This window comes from Arachis ipaensis, chromosome B03, assembly GCF_000816755.2.
Source record: "Arachis ipaensis cultivar K30076 chromosome B03, Araip1.1, whole genome shotgun sequence".
NCBI classification, from domain to species: Eukaryota; Viridiplantae; Streptophyta; class Magnoliopsida; order Fabales; family Fabaceae; genus Arachis; species Arachis ipaensis.
Genome location: NC_029787.2, coordinates 130,411,160 through 130,427,836, shown reverse-complemented (window position 1 = coordinate 130,427,836; position 16,677 = coordinate 130,411,160). Strand labels below are relative to the sequence as shown.

Genomic DNA, 16,677 nt, shown 5'->3' with positions numbered 1-16,677 from the left:
TACTAATTAATTTTTTATTTTTATACTAAAAATATTAGTTCTTTATAAATTAAAAAAAAAAACAAATAAATACTTGAACCATTTTAAGGTCTGAGGTATCGTAGTTTTTCCTTTTCTGGGTCTGTAGACATTGATGAAGTTTTTGGTCAGACCATTGTGAATTTTTTTTGGGTATTATAAAGGGCATGAAGCCCTTTGAGGTTCTATTTGTTGCAAATCCATTTGGGGGACCAATAAATTAATTGGGCCAAACAAGACAATCTGAAGAAGGTTTTTCCCACTACAAAAGGGCCAAGTTTTCTTGTTTTTTTTGGTTAATTCTTTGTCAGTTTTTTACTTCTCCCCTTCGTATAAGTCAAAAAAGAAGATTAACTGCAAATAGCTTACACAGTAGGGATGTCAATGGGGCAGGGCGGGGGCGGGGGATGCCTCCCTGCTCCCCATCCCCGCCCTCAGATTTACTCCCCATCCCCGTCCTATTCCCCACCGTGGGGGAAAATTGCTCCCCATCCCCATTCCCCATGGAGCCCCATTCCCCGCGGGGACCCCCATTCCCCATCTACATAATAGTTCTAACTAATTTTTAATTTCCATATGAATAGAGATACAAGTATCTATCTTATACAAAAACTGAAAGATTTTATACAAAAAGTCTAAATAACACGATGGTGACTTCTTTCAAAATAACGCAATGGGGAGACGCAACGACGAGCCAAAGAAAAAAGCAGTGGACGAGGTGGGAGACGCGACAACAGAGAGGAGAATGGACACGACGGCAGAGTTACGAAAAGGAACGCCGCAAATAGAAATTACGACGCGGTAAGGGTGATGGCACGGTGAGGTGTGACGATGCGGTGAGAAGGGTGATGAGGGGGTGGCTGCAGAGAGGTTGGATGGAGTATGGTCAGCTTTAGGGATCTCTGAATTGAAGAGAGGTTATGCAAATAAAGATTAGGAGTTTTGGGTTTCTATATATATGTGTGTATGAGAAATGACTAAAAAACATATATGAGAAATAAACTATTAAGGATAATTCAAGGAATTCATAAACTTCGGGGAATAGCGGGGACGGGGTGGGGATCTCCGCTCGGGTCCCCGCGCCTGCTTCGGGGGAATTTTGTCCCCCATCCCCATCCCCGCGGGAAAAATTCCCCACAATCGGATCCCCATTCGGGCCAGTCCCCGCAGGGATCCCCGCGTCTCGGGGAATTTTGCCATCCCTACTTACACAGCATTCGCTCTCTCTCCATCTCAAAGCGTGCGTTTGGTTGGTGTCTCCGGACACTAAAGACATGGACACAGTGGCACATGTCCACCGTTTGTTTGTTAAAACACAAATTTATGATGGATACGGTGGTACATAAGTATACACAAAATACATGTTTTTAGTGTCTTTCCATTGAGCTGAGACATTGAGACACAACTTATAAGACACAAAATTTTACATTTTTATCCCTTTTTTTTTTTTAAATTTCAACTATGTCCCTAATTAATCTAACCCTAATTCCCCTTTTTCTCTCTTATTGTCTTTTCTATTTTGTGTTTCTAACCCCAAAATCCTTCCAACCTCCACGTTCCTTCCTCCATCCTCCTTCTTCCATGGCTGTGTCCCTCCTCCACACCACCGCCATAGCCATTGCCTCTCCTCTCTTTCTCATCTTCTTCTCTCTTTCTCTCTTCGCATCACCACACCCATCACTCTGCTTCTCCTTCTATTGTTGTATCCCTCCATACCGCTGTCACGGACCGCCACCATTGACGCCCCTTCTTTCTTTTTCATCCTCTTTTCTCTTTCTCTCTTCACACAGTCGCACCTATCACTACCATGGGTCATCATCTTCGGTCATATTTATTCATCTACATTCATAAGGTGTTGTCCAGATCTGTTCATCTCCACTATTACTTAAATCAATTTCATTGAGAAAGGCAAAAAAAACCAAGAAAGTCCAAAATAGTAGTCTATCATTCTTGAGATCTGTCTTCTCATTTTCGTTTTTTTTATTTATTTCAACCTGTTTCCGTTTTTTTTTAATAAGAAAATTGAATTACTGAATTGATGAATAAATGAAAGTTGAAGATAGTATTTTGCGATGAAGTTAAAAAATTGCAGGTGGCAGTAGTGGTGATGGTAGAAAGTTATGATGGCGGCAGCGTTAATGTTGGTAGAAGATGATGGTAGATAATTAATAAGGATAAAATGGACATTTAAATTAAATTATTATGTCTTGTACACTGATGCCAAAAACGTTAAAAAATTTATGTCTATTTGTGTCTATGTCTTTTGGTATAGTTGTGTCTGTGTCTATATGTTCTGAAGACAGTAACCAAATGAAGCCAAAGGTCTCGGGCTCAAATCCTACCAACTGCAACCGAGGAAAAAAACATGGTAAGTATGTGAGAAGTGTGTGGGTGTGTATTGTGTACCTAGAATTGAGGGTTGTCCAATCCACCGACCAAAAAAAAAAAAAAGAAGATTAACCATGTCATGTAGTGGCAAAAGTATTTGGCTCAAGCTAAAGCCAATCTAAGGGTTGGATCTGATTCTAAATAATGATGGAATATATTTTTGAGATCCTTATCCGACTCTATATATAGTGAAATTATACTATTTTCAGGCCACACTAAAATCAGGTCTTGATCGAGTGAAGTTCAGGTCTAGTTGAGATCTTGATAAATTTTATGTCAAAAAATTATGATGCACTCATTTATAAAAGAGGAAAAAAATAACAGAGAAGTTAATAACCATACTTGAATTTGAATTTGTCCATAAATTCTAATTTCATACTTCTTTGATCTATTTTCTAATTCAACAAATGTGATTAAAAATAAAACAATAAGCTTATAATTAATATAACATAATATTGAAATTAATTTAAAACATATATACCTTTTTTAGTCCTCCTAGAGTATACATGGACCGGGTTCATCTTGCCCCAGACCCGACCATAAATAATGATCGGATCTAATTTTGAGTAGGGGTGTTTATGGGTCGGGTGAAACCAGATTTGATGTGACACAGACCCGACCCGAAATATATACCGGGCCTATTTGTTAGACACGAACCCAGCCCTAGACCCGATGAAACCTAAACACTTTCGGGCCACGATTATATCGGGTAAAAATCGGGTCATTAACATTACATTACCTTGATATCTTCTTATAAGCTAGCATGTGAAAATATCCAAATTTTCAAGACTCCAACCATTATTTGACATGGTAAAATTCACTTAGAAAAATATAACAAGAGCCAACCCTTCTCTAAAATTAAAGCATAACCACAATCAATACTAATATTGTCTAATAACACCAAATATTTAAATCAATACAAATAACACAATATTATGCATTAGTCTAAAGTCTTATGCATTTTAACCATAAAACATTAATTTATAGGCTTATAATGACTAATAAGTAATAACATAAAATATTAAGGTTTACAATACTTAAATTCTATATAAGAATAGCCATCATCCATCACTAATAACACAAAATATTAATTGTGTATGATGACCGAGTCACCAGGCTGGATTCGGGTGACCCGAGCTATGACCTGAACCCGACCCAAAAAAATGACCGGTTCTATTTTTGAGACCCTTACCCGGTCCTAGACTTGGTGAAATCACACCAAATTAGTCCCTAAAATGTTTGGAGTCGGGCCGGACTATGCACATCCCTAATTTTGAGACCCTTACCCGACTCTAAACTCGATGAAATCACACCAAATTAATCTCAAAGTATTCGAATCTGGACCAATTCTTCGAACCGAATCGTATTATGTGCACTCCTAAACTACACAGGTTCGAATCCAAGCACTCGTAGTTAGGTTAGTGTATGTATTGGTATGACCAGAAAAAAAAAATTAACTGTCTCTTTCGGGTTCGACATCTATTCTTAATATATAAAAGTAGATAGATAAGTTTATCCACAATACTTTTAAGACATCTTTCTCTTTTTACTAATGTCATGTCAACAACATTACTTACTTGGCAAAATTTTAGAATCGACCACTCAATTTTTCTCAAATCAACTATTATTTCCAAATCAGCAAAAAAATAAAATATACAAAAAAATATACAATAGAAATATATGCAAATTAGGCTACAAAATTACCAATGACAATAATTATAAATTAATAGTGTCTAACCAAATTTGTAATCTATAAGAATCCATATTTCTATATTTAATTATTTATTATGTTTTATCATTATAAACAATACAATAAATTTATAACCCCAATAATTAATTTTTTTATTTCTATAAATAACTCATTAAATGTAGTAAACATCCATATTATAAATGTCATAATAATCTATTAATCATAATAAATTTCACGTTACAAATATTCAAATTCCATATTATTTGAACTACTTATATAAGTCTCTTATCACTATTTCTTCAAATAACATAAACTTTAGCACAAGAAATTTATTTTTGCACTACACAACATCTCAAACTTATTCAATTGAGTATCATTCTTTGGACAATATCACTAAACAAACAGACAATTGGTTTATAAAGTTTGCGTGGTTCGTCTATGGGAAACATTAACACCCACAAATGAAGAAGAGTCTCTTTGCTTAGAAATGATTATATTAGATGAAAAGGTACAAAACAAACATATTTATTATATTTTTAAATTAAATTTACGAAAAAAATACTTTAATTATTTTTTCTTTTTATATTATTTTATAATACTTTATATATATAATTGTATTTTAATATCGTTAAAATTATACTTCTTTCAATATGCTATTCATTGTTTCTTTTTCTAATAACTTAAAAAAAAATAAATGTAGTCAATTTTTTTAACTAATTATTAACTATGATTTACTAACACTGCAGAGAACATTATTCTTTTTATTATAGATGTTATTAGAAAATTACATGCACATAAAGAGATTAAGGAGAAAGAAAACCATACAAATTCAAGACACATCTTCAGAATAAGAACATATATGCAAAGATGGAACAAACAACACAATAAAAAGTGCTACAACTTAACAATTCATAAAGAACATGCATTCACAAGAATCTACGATAAAAAGAAAAAAACAACAACTCTAACAATAACCAATAAAAAAGAAGGATGACGAGCATCATATAACAAAACTAAGTCCATCAACTAAAATAAATACAAAAATCAAACCACCAAATAAAAATATCATTTTGTACAACTCCAATATCAATTTTTTTTGTATTACAATTTATTTTAAATAAAATACCTTTTAAATTTAACTTTAATTTACGTATATTTAATTTAATTTTACAAAACATAGCCATTTTTAATATTTATTACAAGGTCTCATTCTAATTCACCAAAAAATGAGAATGAAATTTATTTGCTTGAGAGAATTGTACACTTTGTGTGTCCCAGTAGTCGAGTACCTAAAATGTTAGATAAACAATAATTATCTTGAATAACATGAATAACCACCAATCAAATAAAAATATACTACATCTTAATTTAATGCTACTAATTAAATTTAAGATTAATTTATTCTTTTAATTCTATTAATTTACATTGTTCACACATTATTCAAAAATATTATTTTAATCCTATTAATTTAAATTGTTCACACATTATTCAAAAATGTTGTTAGTTACCTGTGCTTTCCTATTAGTTATTACAAAAAAAGAAGATTCAGGTTTTGTAGTTTTATTGTCTGTCTTATATTTTTCTTTCAGTTTTTCATTTTCCATCTGAATGAATATCGCTTTCTCAGCTCACAGTGCTCATAAATAATTCATAAAAAAATGATAAAGCAAAGAAAAAGACGTCAAAAAGCAAAAGAAAGTGGAGCAAGAAGAAGACATTTATCATCAGTGTGTAAAAGGATGCAACTACGTTCGTTCGTTGGGCTCTTGGGTCTCCCCAACTTTGCGAAAGTTGAACTCTTGAACCTCCTCAACCTCTCTATCTCTCTTCTCAAACAACCACCATGACTACATTTTCAAGCTCCAGCCTGAGATTTCAAAGAAAGAAGAATTAGGAGTGGAAAAAGGAGGGAACTTGGAGCTACCCATTCTTCCTTTTTTTTTTGGTTTGTGCTTTTTCACGTTTCACTGTTTTTTTTCTTTTGGTCAACGAGGTCAACGTGTTTTGAGCTTCACGTGTATCATGGGGATCAGCTTTTATGCATGAGGCTCTCATGAAATGCTGCGGTTGAAGAAAGAGGATACAAAACATGGAGCGAGTGGTTTCATGTTTAATGGGATTGGGACCGTTTCTTCTTTATGCAGCTTTGGTATTTGATGTTATGCTTGAGGTTTCTGGCAATCAAGAAGGTTTGCTCCTCTGCTGGTTTTTGATTATTACATAAATGTCCTTTTCCATTTAACAGATTCTTTGAGTTATGACTTATGACCATGGATTTTAATTTGTCAGCTGTGTTACTTGTTTGTTACTCGGTGATATGTTTGACTAACAAATAAAATTAAACTGGAGGAGTTAATAATATGTTTCATGCTTTTGAAATATTTCACCAAGGCATCACACCATGTATCATTTGGCTTGAAAGTCATTGCAAAATTTAGAATCATGAACCAAGTGTGACTTTTTGTAGGACTTCATTTTGAATAGGATATGAGTATGACATTGCAACAACGATCAAATTTGATATCATCATCACTTCCTAATGCAGGGGGAAAAAAGGAATGAAACTTGTTTTGTTTTATACTCCAGAGTCCATGTTATTTGACAACAGGGATGTCTGCATCTGAATCTTGTTTCTATGACAGGTGATGCCCTGAATGCATTCAAGACTCAGAGAGGCTTGAAAGATCCTAATAATGCTCTTCAAACCTGGGATGCCACTCTTGTAAATCCTTGCACATGGTTTCATGTCACTTGCAACCAAGATAATAGTGTGACCAGCATGTAAGTTATTTATGTCATTTTACCTGTGGTTTTATGTGCTCTTTGTGTACATAGTGAAACGTGTTTTTGTTTGGTCAGTGATCTTGGAAATGCACATATTTCGGGTCACCTAGTTCCAGAACTTGGTCAACTTCAGAATTTGCAAAGGCTGTAAGTTCAGCAACATATGGTATTCAGAAATAGTTGAATGGCTGAAGAAAGCGTTATAATGTCATACAAGCTATAAATACATTTTTTACTTTAAGATTTTGACCAATTTCTTACCGTTCTTGCATCTTTTAATTATTCATGGGAAATTTTACCATGGAGTTATTAAAATATTTTTCTTTTCAATGACAGGGAACTTTTCAATAATGACTTAACTGGGCCTATCCCAAATGAGCTTGGAAATTTGATAAATTTGGAGAAGTTGGATCTTTACTCAAACAACTTAACTGGTGTCATACCAGACACATTGGGCAACCTTAAAAATTTACACGACCTGTACGGCAAGCTTTCCTTTATCCAGCATCTTTAAAGAAGTCACCTCTACTGAAGATGCATAATTATTTAATTCCACCCTGATGAACAGTATATTAAGGGGTTTCGTTACTCTATTAATAGTTTATGAGCAATGCTACATGGCCAGCAAATATTATCATTTTTGGCTAGCACTTAGTCAGTCATAATTTGCACCCATATTTAGAGACGTTTTGCACACAAGAAGTATATAATTTTCACCTATATTTACTAGAGTTTTGCACACATGAATCAATACAGTTTGCATCCATGAATCAATATAATGTGCATCCACGTTTTTTAGAATTTGCACATATGAATTAGTAAAATGACAATTTAATATTTGTGCTGGCAAAATGCGGGTCAAAAATACTAAAAGTTGCTGGCCCCCAAGAGTTTCTCATAGTTTATTATCTGCAAACTAATTAACCCTGGCACTGCTTCATGAATAGGCGTCTCAACAACAACAGTTTGTCAGGAAAAATTCCCATATCTTTGACCAATATTTTGACTCTGCAAGTCCTGTGAGTGTTACTCCTAATTCAGTTTAAGATGCCTAATTAATTAGACTAGTGTCTTATATATTATTTAGTGAATCTGACATCATGCATTGTTATTTGGAAATATAGTGATTTATCATACAACCAGTTAACAGGAAATATTCCAGTCAATGGTTCATTTTCATCATTTACCCCCGTCAGGTTGGTCTGAATTATTTGTTTATGTCATGTTAGTACTGAGAAGTAAACCATTCCATGGCTGCTAATTCTGAGTTTCACTCCCCAGTTTCGAACATAACCACTTGAATGAAACAACAAATCCATCTCCACGCTATGTTCCACCACAAAATACCACGTCAGGTTCGTTGATATTTGTTTTATTGTTTGTAATGTATTGTCTCCTTTTTTTCTTGGGCACAGGTGATGGATTTAATTTATCAGAAAAATTGAAAAGCTATGCTTAATTATATGTTTTCTTGTTTGCTTTCATTCTTGCAGAGAAGATCTCTTGTCCTACTACCTCCTTGTAATAATATATATTTTTTTAATTTCTTCTTAATTCTCTAAATGCTTGTAGTTAAGAGTGCCATCGGAGCTATTGCTGGAGGAGTTGCTGCTGGAGCTGCTTTATCAATTGCAGCCCCTGTGATTGTAGTTGCTTACTGGCTACGAAGGAAACCACAGGATGAGTACTTTGATGTTCCTGGTTAGTTCACTGGTGAAAGCTGCATATGGTTTCCATTACTGATTTACCAACAATTTGTGTTTTTTATGAGCAGCTGAGGAGGATCCTGAAGTTCACCTTGGTCCACTTAAGAAGTTTTCTCTTCGTGAGCTGCAAATTGCTACAGATCACTTCAATGCCAAAAATGTGTTGGGAAAGGGTGCGTTTGGTAAGGTTTACGAAGGACGCTTAGCCGATGGCAAGCCAGTAGCAGTGAAAAGACTTAAAGAGGAACGCGCCTACAGTGAGGACTTTCAGTTTCAAACTGAAGTGGAAATGATTGGCGTGGCTAAGCATCGCAATTTGCTTCAGCTGCTTGGTTTTTGTATGACTCCTACTGAACGCATGCTTGTGTATCCTTTGATGGTTAATGGAAGTCTAGCATCTTGCTTAAGAGGTACCCTTATTCATCCATTAAGGTCTTTCTTTTTTTGGTCCTCTAAGGAGGATTGATCTGATATTCATCACTTTCATTATTCAATGAGGCTTTCCTAGGAAAGAAATGACTCTGTCTTGAAGTAAAAACATTGTTTATTTATCATATAGGAAATTTTTTTCTGTAAAAGAAAGACCAACATATATGTCATTTATAGTTATTTGGCCCGTGCTGAAGCTATACGGATCTCTAGTATTCTGATATAGATCTTCCTTTTTATATCATTGTTGTGTAATTGTGTTTGTGACCTTTCTCTTTTAGGAAAGTTGTGAGCATGAAAAAACCATGATGTGTACTTGTGTCCATTTCTAAATAGCTCAAAAGCTATAGAATGTTCTTAAGGTAAACCTCAGAACTCATATTCAATATTATTGTTTTTTGTTGCAATAGGGCGTGCGCCATCAAAACCGCCGCTTGGTTGGGCACAACGGGAGTCTATTGCGCTGGGATCTGCTAAGGGGCTTGCTTATTTGCATGAGCATTGTAACCCGAAGATTATTCATCGGGATGTTAAAGCTGATAATATATTGCTAGACGAACACTTTGAAGCAGTTGTTGGAGATTTCGGTTTAGCAAAGCTTATGGATTTTAAAGATACTCATGTTACCACAGCTGTAAAAGGTACAATTGGACATATAGCACCCGAATACCTTGGAACTGGAAAGTCTTCGGAGAAGACTGATGTTTATGGATATGGTGTGATGCTTCTTGAACTAATAACTGGACAGAGGTCTTTCGACATGGCAAGGATTGCCAGAGATGAAGAAATCTTATTGCTTGCTTGGGTAGGCATTCAGTTTGCAAAACTATAATTTATATCATCATTGCATTTTCATGGTTTTAACTTGTACTTGAATAAAATACTAAAAAAAAAAAAAAAACTTGTACTTGAATAGCTTGTGCTTTTCTTCTATCAGTTAATCTTTTCATCGCACGTTTTCCCTTTTGTTATAGCATAACCAATTTCCATGTTGTTTCATTGGCTGTTTCCACGTGTTAGTGACAATGATTAATGCTTATTTTTGGAAATTGACATTGTTTTGGGTTCAGGTAAAAGGGCATCTGAATGACAACAAGTTGGACAAACTGGTGGATAGTGATTTACAGGGAGACTATAACTTAGAAAAGGTGGAGCAATTAATCCAAGTGGCCATATTATGCACACAAGACTCTCCTATGGATAGGCCTAACATGTCTGAGGTAGTGAGAATGCTGGAAGGTGCTGGTTTGGCTGAAAGATGGGAAGAATGGAAGAAAAAGGACAAGATCCGGCAAGAATTCGACCGCACCCACCGTTATGTTGCCAATTTGAGGAACCGTGATGAGTCAACCTCAAATGCCAACATGGAACCAGAACAACTCTCAGGTCCTAGATGATGTTTGGATGTTAAACCAGCAAGCAAATACACAATGCTGCCTTGATTTGCTTTATATTTGTGCATATGGTTTTCATCCTCTGCCTTTGTTTTATTTTTTGTGATCTTTATGTCCAAAACGCATAGCCTTCATCAATTTGTGATTATTACAGATAAAATAAGAAATTTGTAGCTTGTATTGGGTAATGAAGTGGTAAGGTGAAACAATAGCCCACAAGTCTTCCATAACTTTTTGTCATTGTATGTGTCACTCACTCTGTTAGAAATCTTCCAATATAATTTTTTGGAAAATTAATAACTAGATTGTTCTAAATTAATTTGTTATAATTCATTATTTTTTATTTATGTAAATCACTGCAACATATGTAAGATATACAGTTATTAGAATTTATACGTAATACATGTATCTTACATTTGCCTCTATTCAAAGTTCAAATCCATGGTGCATTGATTTAGCACCCTGCGTTTTAGTAGGAGGTTTAGGAGTCATAAAACCTTAATTTCTACAACGATTTAGCATAGAGCATATAATCTCCAAGAGCAAGCATCGGTTTGCTTTTTCTCTATATAGTATATACCCAGACTCTCAATATTTTTAATCGAATTTTTTTATTAAAAAATCCAACAAAAAGAAATTATTTACAAATACTTATATCACATTTTTAATTAACACAATATCAACGCCAATCACACAATATATATAAATCATAGTATCATTCAGCATACACTATGTTTTAAACTAACTTCATCTGTTCTAATAATAACTAAATATAATCTCGTTTAGACTATAATCACCGTTCTATTTTAACATCAACCTAGTATAATTTAATACTGGTGAATTATAGGATAAAAATGTAAGTTTACATATTTTTTTTATAGGATGAAATAATATTTAAAAAATTAAGTTTTAAACTTTAAATAATAAATTGAATACAAACATTCTACTTCATCATCTATGACGAAACTCTCTTTCTCCCATGGCCACGACAAATCTTTTCCAACAGTGAATAAGTACGAAGTTCATTCAGAACGTGAAAACTGGGAAGGGCAAAATGCAAAAACATGATGTTCGAGTTGTAGAAGAAGAAACGGTAAGCAATCACTATGTTTGTTGACTAAAACCAGCATGAGTTGACTGTTTCCCTCTTTTTTTTAATTTAATTTATTATTATTTTTTGGGAGTGGTGGTGGGGACCGTAACAACCGTGCGAGTTTGATCCACCTTTCTTACGTAGTTTATATGAAACTTCAAAACCATCATTCTCTGCTTTCAATTCTCCTTTTCATCCCAATTTCTCTTTCTCATCACGGTGTTCACAAATTAATACAAAAAATAATAAAAGAAAATTAGAAAGCAAAGGAGGAGAAATTTCTCAAACTAAACGATGCAACGTTCTTTGACAAGAGAGATGATATTTCTATTTTTTTTTTTTTTTGGTTTAACTTCAAGGTTCAGTGCTAGTTTGCTGAGGTCAACGAGGTCAACGCTGCTTTTGGAGCTTAAGGGGCATCATGGAGATCATCTAGTACTAAGAGAGATTCATGAGAATGAGGTTCTTTTGGAGCTGCATGGAGCGAGTGACTTCATGGTGCTTCATGGGACAGTTTCTCATTTGTGCAATTCTGGTGCTTGACGTGATGCTGAAGGTTTCTGCTAATTCAGAAGGTGAGTTGTGACATTGTGTCCTTTTTCTGTAGGGTATTTTATGCCCATTCCAATTAGACATGTATTTGAAATGAGCATGGTTAACAAAAAAAGACTCAACTATGAAACTGTATTAAAGGGTCTCTGACATCATCATCACATCCTAATCATAGAGACCAAGGCTTCTACAAATTAATCTACAAGTGCTTTTATTCTTGCAGACAAAAAAAATGTTTATTTCCATTTGCTGTGTTGTTTATTCTTTTAGCATTGTTGGGCTAATTGGTTCATATTTGTGACTATGTGACCGAATTTGAGCTGAAAATTTTTCTACTCCAATTTATTTAACAATAAGGATGTTGCACCTAAATATTGCTTCTATGATAGGTGATGCCCTGAATTCTTTGAAGAACAGCTTGACAGATCCTGGTGATGTTCTTCAAAGCTGGGATTCCACTCTTGTCAATCCATGTACATGGTTTCATGTTACTTGCAGCAATGATAATAGTGTGATCCGTGTGTAAGTTATACATACATCAGTTTTACTTTTACTTTTACTTTTACTTTTATAGCCGTTTGTGTTCATCGTGAAATGTTTGTGTTTGGTCAGTGATCTAGGAAATGCAAACCTTTCCGGTCAACTAGTTCCGCAACTTGGTCAGCTCCCAAATTTACAGTACTTGTAAGTTGTGAATCAGATATGATATTCTTGGGGAAATTTTTGTGCTATTCAACTTTCATGCATGTGTATTGCCATCTTTGAATTATTCAAGGAATAATTTTACTTTGGGAACTCTAACTTAATTTTCTTTTCAATCACAGGGAACTTTATAGCAATAATATCACTGGGAAAATTCCAATTGAGCTTGGAAATTTGAAAAACTTGGTGAGCTTGGATCTGTACGTGAATAAGTTAACCGGCCCTATACCGGACTCATTGAGCAACCTTAAAAAGCTACGTTTCCTGTATGACATGCTTCCTTTTTCTCGTATCTTTAATCTGCAAAACTTACTTAAATCTGTTTCATTTTGTTACTTCATTTATGTCTTAGCATGCATACTTCTAACTCGCAACATGTTCTATGACTATTTAATTTTCACTAGACACTGCAATAACATTAAGAAAAAAACTATCATTCTACCCTATCAATAGTTTATAATATGCATACTCATTCACCCTGCTGCCTGAAGCAGGCGTCTCAACAACAATAGTTTGTCAGGAAAAATTCCCATGTCTTTGACAAGTGTGATGTCACTGCAAGTCCTGTGAGTTTTACTGTTTCACTTAGAGCTTTCATGAAATTCTGCAAATGAAGATGCCTTGGTATACTATTATCACATATATTATTTTGTGAAATCTGACATTATGGCTGTTGTGGAATATAGTGATCTATCAAACAACAATTTAACAGGAGATGTTCCAATAAATGGTTCATTTTCAATGTTCACTCCAATCAGGTTGGTGCAAGTTATTTTGTTTCTTTTACTGTTATCATTGAGGTAGAATTTATAAAATTTCTGCTAATGTCTGAGTTCCTCTTTGCAGTTTTAAAAATAATAACCCTGGCTTGAATGAAACAAACCCTCCATCTCCCCCCACTGCTCCACCTCCAAAAGCTTCTTCAGGTTTGTTGATGTTTGTTTTATTGTTAATGGATTTAACTTATCAAATAATAACTTGATTTGCTTGAACTAAAATCGTTGGCTGGGAATATAATTATGGATGGTGCCTGCAACTGACACTCAAATTTAAACTTGTTGAAAAGAACAGAATAACTTTTTTTGAACTGTGATCTTGATTGTTTGATATATCTTGAGATAACTTCTTCTGTGTGCTTAAAAAATATTTATGAGTTGTTGAGATATTGAGGCAGATGCCTCACATTGTCTATTCAAGAGAGAAAGTTGATAATAATGTTGAACCTTTTGTTTTAAAGATATTGAAAAATTTATTCAATCACAATTGAAGATTCTGTAACTCATTGTAGGTAACAGTGCCACTGGATCTATTGCTGGAGGAGTTGCTGCAGGTGCTGCTCTGTTGTTTGCAGGCCCTGCCATTGCAGTTGCCTGTTTGCGAAGAAGGAAACGTGCTGATTATTTCTTTGATGTTCCTGGTTAGTTGACTAACACATAAAAGATGGTATATATGCTGATTAAGAATCTGTATGTGATAGCCACTACTGATTTAGCTACACTGATATTTTTCAATGGCAGCTGAGGAGGATCCTGAAGTTCATCTTGGTCAGCTTAAAAAGTTTTCGCTGCGTGAGCTGCAAGTCGCTACAGATAGCTTTAATAGCAAGAATATTCTTGGAAGAGGAGGGTTTGGCAAGGTTTATAAAGGACGCCTTACCAATGGTACTCTTGTAGCAGTAAAAAGACTTAAAGAGGAACGCACGCAGGGTGGGGAGCTTCAATTTCAAACTGAAGTGGAAATGATTAGCATGGCTGTCCATCGTAATTTGCTCCGGTTGCATGGTTTTTGTATGACACCTACCGAACGGTTGCTTGTGTATCCTTTCATGGCAAATGGAAGTGTAGCATCTTGTTTACGAGGTATCATTCATTCTTACTCTACTGTGGTCTTTATTTAGTGTGGATTAGTGTGATATGCATCATTTTCATTAATATATTACTTAGTTTCTTTTATTCCTGAAGTGAAAACCTTCACTCTCAAGTCTTTTTTTTTTCTGGTAGATATGGAAGTGTTAGTTTTCCAATGTCAAATTGCTTTCCAATGTATTTCTAAGATGCTATCTGGTATGGCCACATACATGCTGAATTGGCAGTGCAAATTTTACATATCATCTAAGTTCATCCTCTCTGTTATTAAAATCAAGTGCATATATAATTTAACATTGATGGATGTTCTTATTGTTGGTTAAAACTTGCATTTTCATACTAAATTTTCATTTATTTATATTGATTGTGTTGCCACAGATCGTCCAGAAACACGTCCACCACTTGACTGGAAAAAAAGGAAGAGTATAGCACTGGGGTCTGCTCGGGGACTTGCTTATTTACATGATCATTGTGATCCAAAGATTATTCATCGTGATGTCAAAGCTGCTAATATATTGCTGGATGAGGATTTTGAAGCAGTTGTTGGAGATTTTGGCTTAGCAAAGCTGATGGATTACAGAAATACTCATGTTACCACTGCTGTACGTGGCACAATCGGGCATATAGCGCCGGAGTACCTCTCAACCGGAAAGTCTTCAGAGAAGACTGATGTTTTTGGATATGGTGTGATGCTTCTTGAACTGATAACCGGACAGAGGGCTTTTGATCTAGCGCGTCTTGCCAATGATGATGATGTCATGTTGCTTCATTGGGTAGGCATCCCATTTATGAAAATTATGTCAATACTTCTTTGATGACAGTTACTTGTATTCAACAAATTTTTTCTAATCCTTGTATGATAGATATCCCATTGAAGTTCATTCTTACTGTATTGGTTGTTTCCGCATATTAACACCTATGGGCTAATGGTCACTGTTGGGAAATGACATTGTTTTGAGTTCAGGTTAAAGGACTTCTGAAGGACAAGAAGCTGGAGACACTGGTTGATGCAGATTTACAGGGAAATTATGAAGATGAAGAGGTAGAGCAACTGATCCAGGTGGCCTTGTTGTGCACACAAAGCTCCCCTATGGAAAGGCCTAAGATGTCTGAGGTGGTGAGCATGCTAGAAGGTGATGGTTTGGCAGAAAAATGGGATCAATGGCAGAAAGGGGAGATGAACCAGCATGAATTCGATCGCATGTGCTATCATGCTGCTGATATGCTCTTAGACTCCACTTTCAATATCCCAGCAGATGAACTCTCTGGTCCTAGATGATCTTTCAACATTCAATGGCCAAGCCAATACACAACCGTATTCGCACCTTGTTAGGTCTTCTAGATGACTTTTTGAATATTCACAAGAAGCAAAAACATAATGAAACCAGACTGCTTTCTTTTTTGAGAGTTATACACTACAAAGTTGTATATGATTTCCATCCTGTGTGTTCTGATTTCATCATTTTAGGTTATCCTCATGTGTTGGACCACTTGCTCTTAATCATGTTATGATTATTATAGGAAAAGAAGATATTTGTAATTTGTATTGGGTACTGAAGTTGGAAAGTGTAGGTCACAGAGTTCCGAGGAACCTGTCATTGTATGGAACATGGAAATGAGTATAAAATTTTGTGAAAATAGCACAATACAAGTTCTAAAGAGAACTTTAAGCGAGTAAGCCTGACTATGACTAAAAAAGATTATTTCCTTTCACCGACAATAGGAGAAAAAACACCCTTGAAGAATCTCTCGTTATCACACACATTAAACATAGTAGTTTTGAAAACTAGTGATTGGTTGGGTTGATATATGTCCCTATTTAAAGATGAGGATATACTCGAATGTAAATAAAGGATGCGGAAAACTATAAGTTTCAATATACTATCTTTTGAATGATCATATTAATATTTGTCTAGTTTAAATGTTGTGTAAGAGGAAATTTTGAATGCCAATGAGTAATAGCTCAAATGGCATAATCTCTCCATATTCAATTAAGAGGTTGCGGGTTCGAGTCTCCTATTTTTGGTAAAAAAAAAAAAAAGAAGGGGGAATCTTG

The 16,677-nt window shown here is 34.9% G+C and overlaps 2 protein-coding genes across 4 annotated transcripts; both read left to right on the top strand.

Annotated features, from left to right (window-relative positions):
- On the top strand, positions 5,803-10,728 carry LOC107631617 (BRASSINOSTEROID INSENSITIVE 1-associated receptor kinase 1). Of its 2 annotated transcripts, XM_016335107.2 has the most exons (11): positions 5,804-6,285; positions 6,739-6,877; positions 6,956-7,027; positions 7,217-7,360; positions 7,828-7,899; positions 8,005-8,076; positions 8,162-8,235; positions 8,453-8,581; positions 8,655-8,996; positions 9,426-9,820; positions 10,086-10,728. In XM_016335107.2, exons 1-11 carry the CDS (start codon positions 6,186-6,188, stop codon positions 10,410-10,412), a joined length of 1,866 nt encoding a protein of 621 aa, XP_016190593.1. In that variant the 5' UTR covers positions 5,804-6,185; the 3' UTR covers positions 10,413-10,728. The 2 variants fall into 2 exon arrangements, with proteins under 2 accessions (XP_020975538.1, XP_016190593.1); XM_021119879.1 differs by lacking the exon at positions 6,956-7,027 and having other exon boundaries at positions 5,803-6,285.
- LOC107631618 (BRASSINOSTEROID INSENSITIVE 1-associated receptor kinase 1-like) lies at positions 11,372-16,285 on the top strand. Of its 2 annotated transcripts, XM_016335108.2 has the most exons (12): positions 11,372-11,502; positions 11,868-12,077; positions 12,444-12,576; positions 12,667-12,738; positions 12,879-13,022; positions 13,251-13,322; positions 13,443-13,514; positions 13,603-13,682; positions 14,045-14,173; positions 14,274-14,615; positions 15,000-15,394; positions 15,586-16,285. In XM_016335108.2, the coding sequence occupies exons 2-12, from the start codon at positions 11,954-11,956 to the stop codon at positions 15,898-15,900; spliced, it is 1,878 nt and encodes a 625-aa protein (XP_016190594.1). In that variant the 5' UTR covers positions 11,372-11,502; positions 11,868-11,953; the 3' UTR covers positions 15,901-16,285. The 2 variants fall into 2 exon arrangements, with proteins under 2 accessions (XP_016190594.1, XP_020975536.1); XM_021119877.1 differs by lacking the exon at positions 13,251-13,322.

What these genes read in the sequence shown, in the direction of transcription:
- LOC107631617 (XM_016335107.2), top strand. Translation starts at nt 6,186, where the DNA reads ATGGAGCGAGTGGTTTCATGTTTAATGGGATTGGGACCGTTTCTTCTT. An exon ending in ACCACAAAATACCACGTCAG is followed by an intron (nt 8,236 to 8,452) that starts GTTCGTTGATAT and finishes AAATGCTTGTAG; the next exon opens with TTAAGAGTGCCATCGGAGCT. An exon ending in AAATCTTATTGCTTGCTTGG is followed by an intron (nt 9,821 to 10,085) that starts GTAGGCATTCAG and finishes TTTTGGGTTCAG; the next exon opens with GTAAAAGGGCATCTGAATGA.
- LOC107631618 (XM_016335108.2), top strand. Translation starts at nt 11,954, where the DNA reads ATGAGAATGAGGTTCTTTTGGAGCTGCATGGAGCGAGTGACTTCATGG. An exon ending in CTTAAAAAGCTACGTTTCCT is followed by an intron (nt 13,023 to 13,250) that starts GTATGACATGCT and finishes TGCCTGAAGCAG; the next exon opens with GCGTCTCAACAACAATAGTT. An exon ending in ACCTCCAAAAGCTTCTTCAG is followed by an intron (nt 13,683 to 14,044) that starts GTTTGTTGATGT and finishes AACTCATTGTAG; the next exon opens with GTAACAGTGCCACTGGATCT.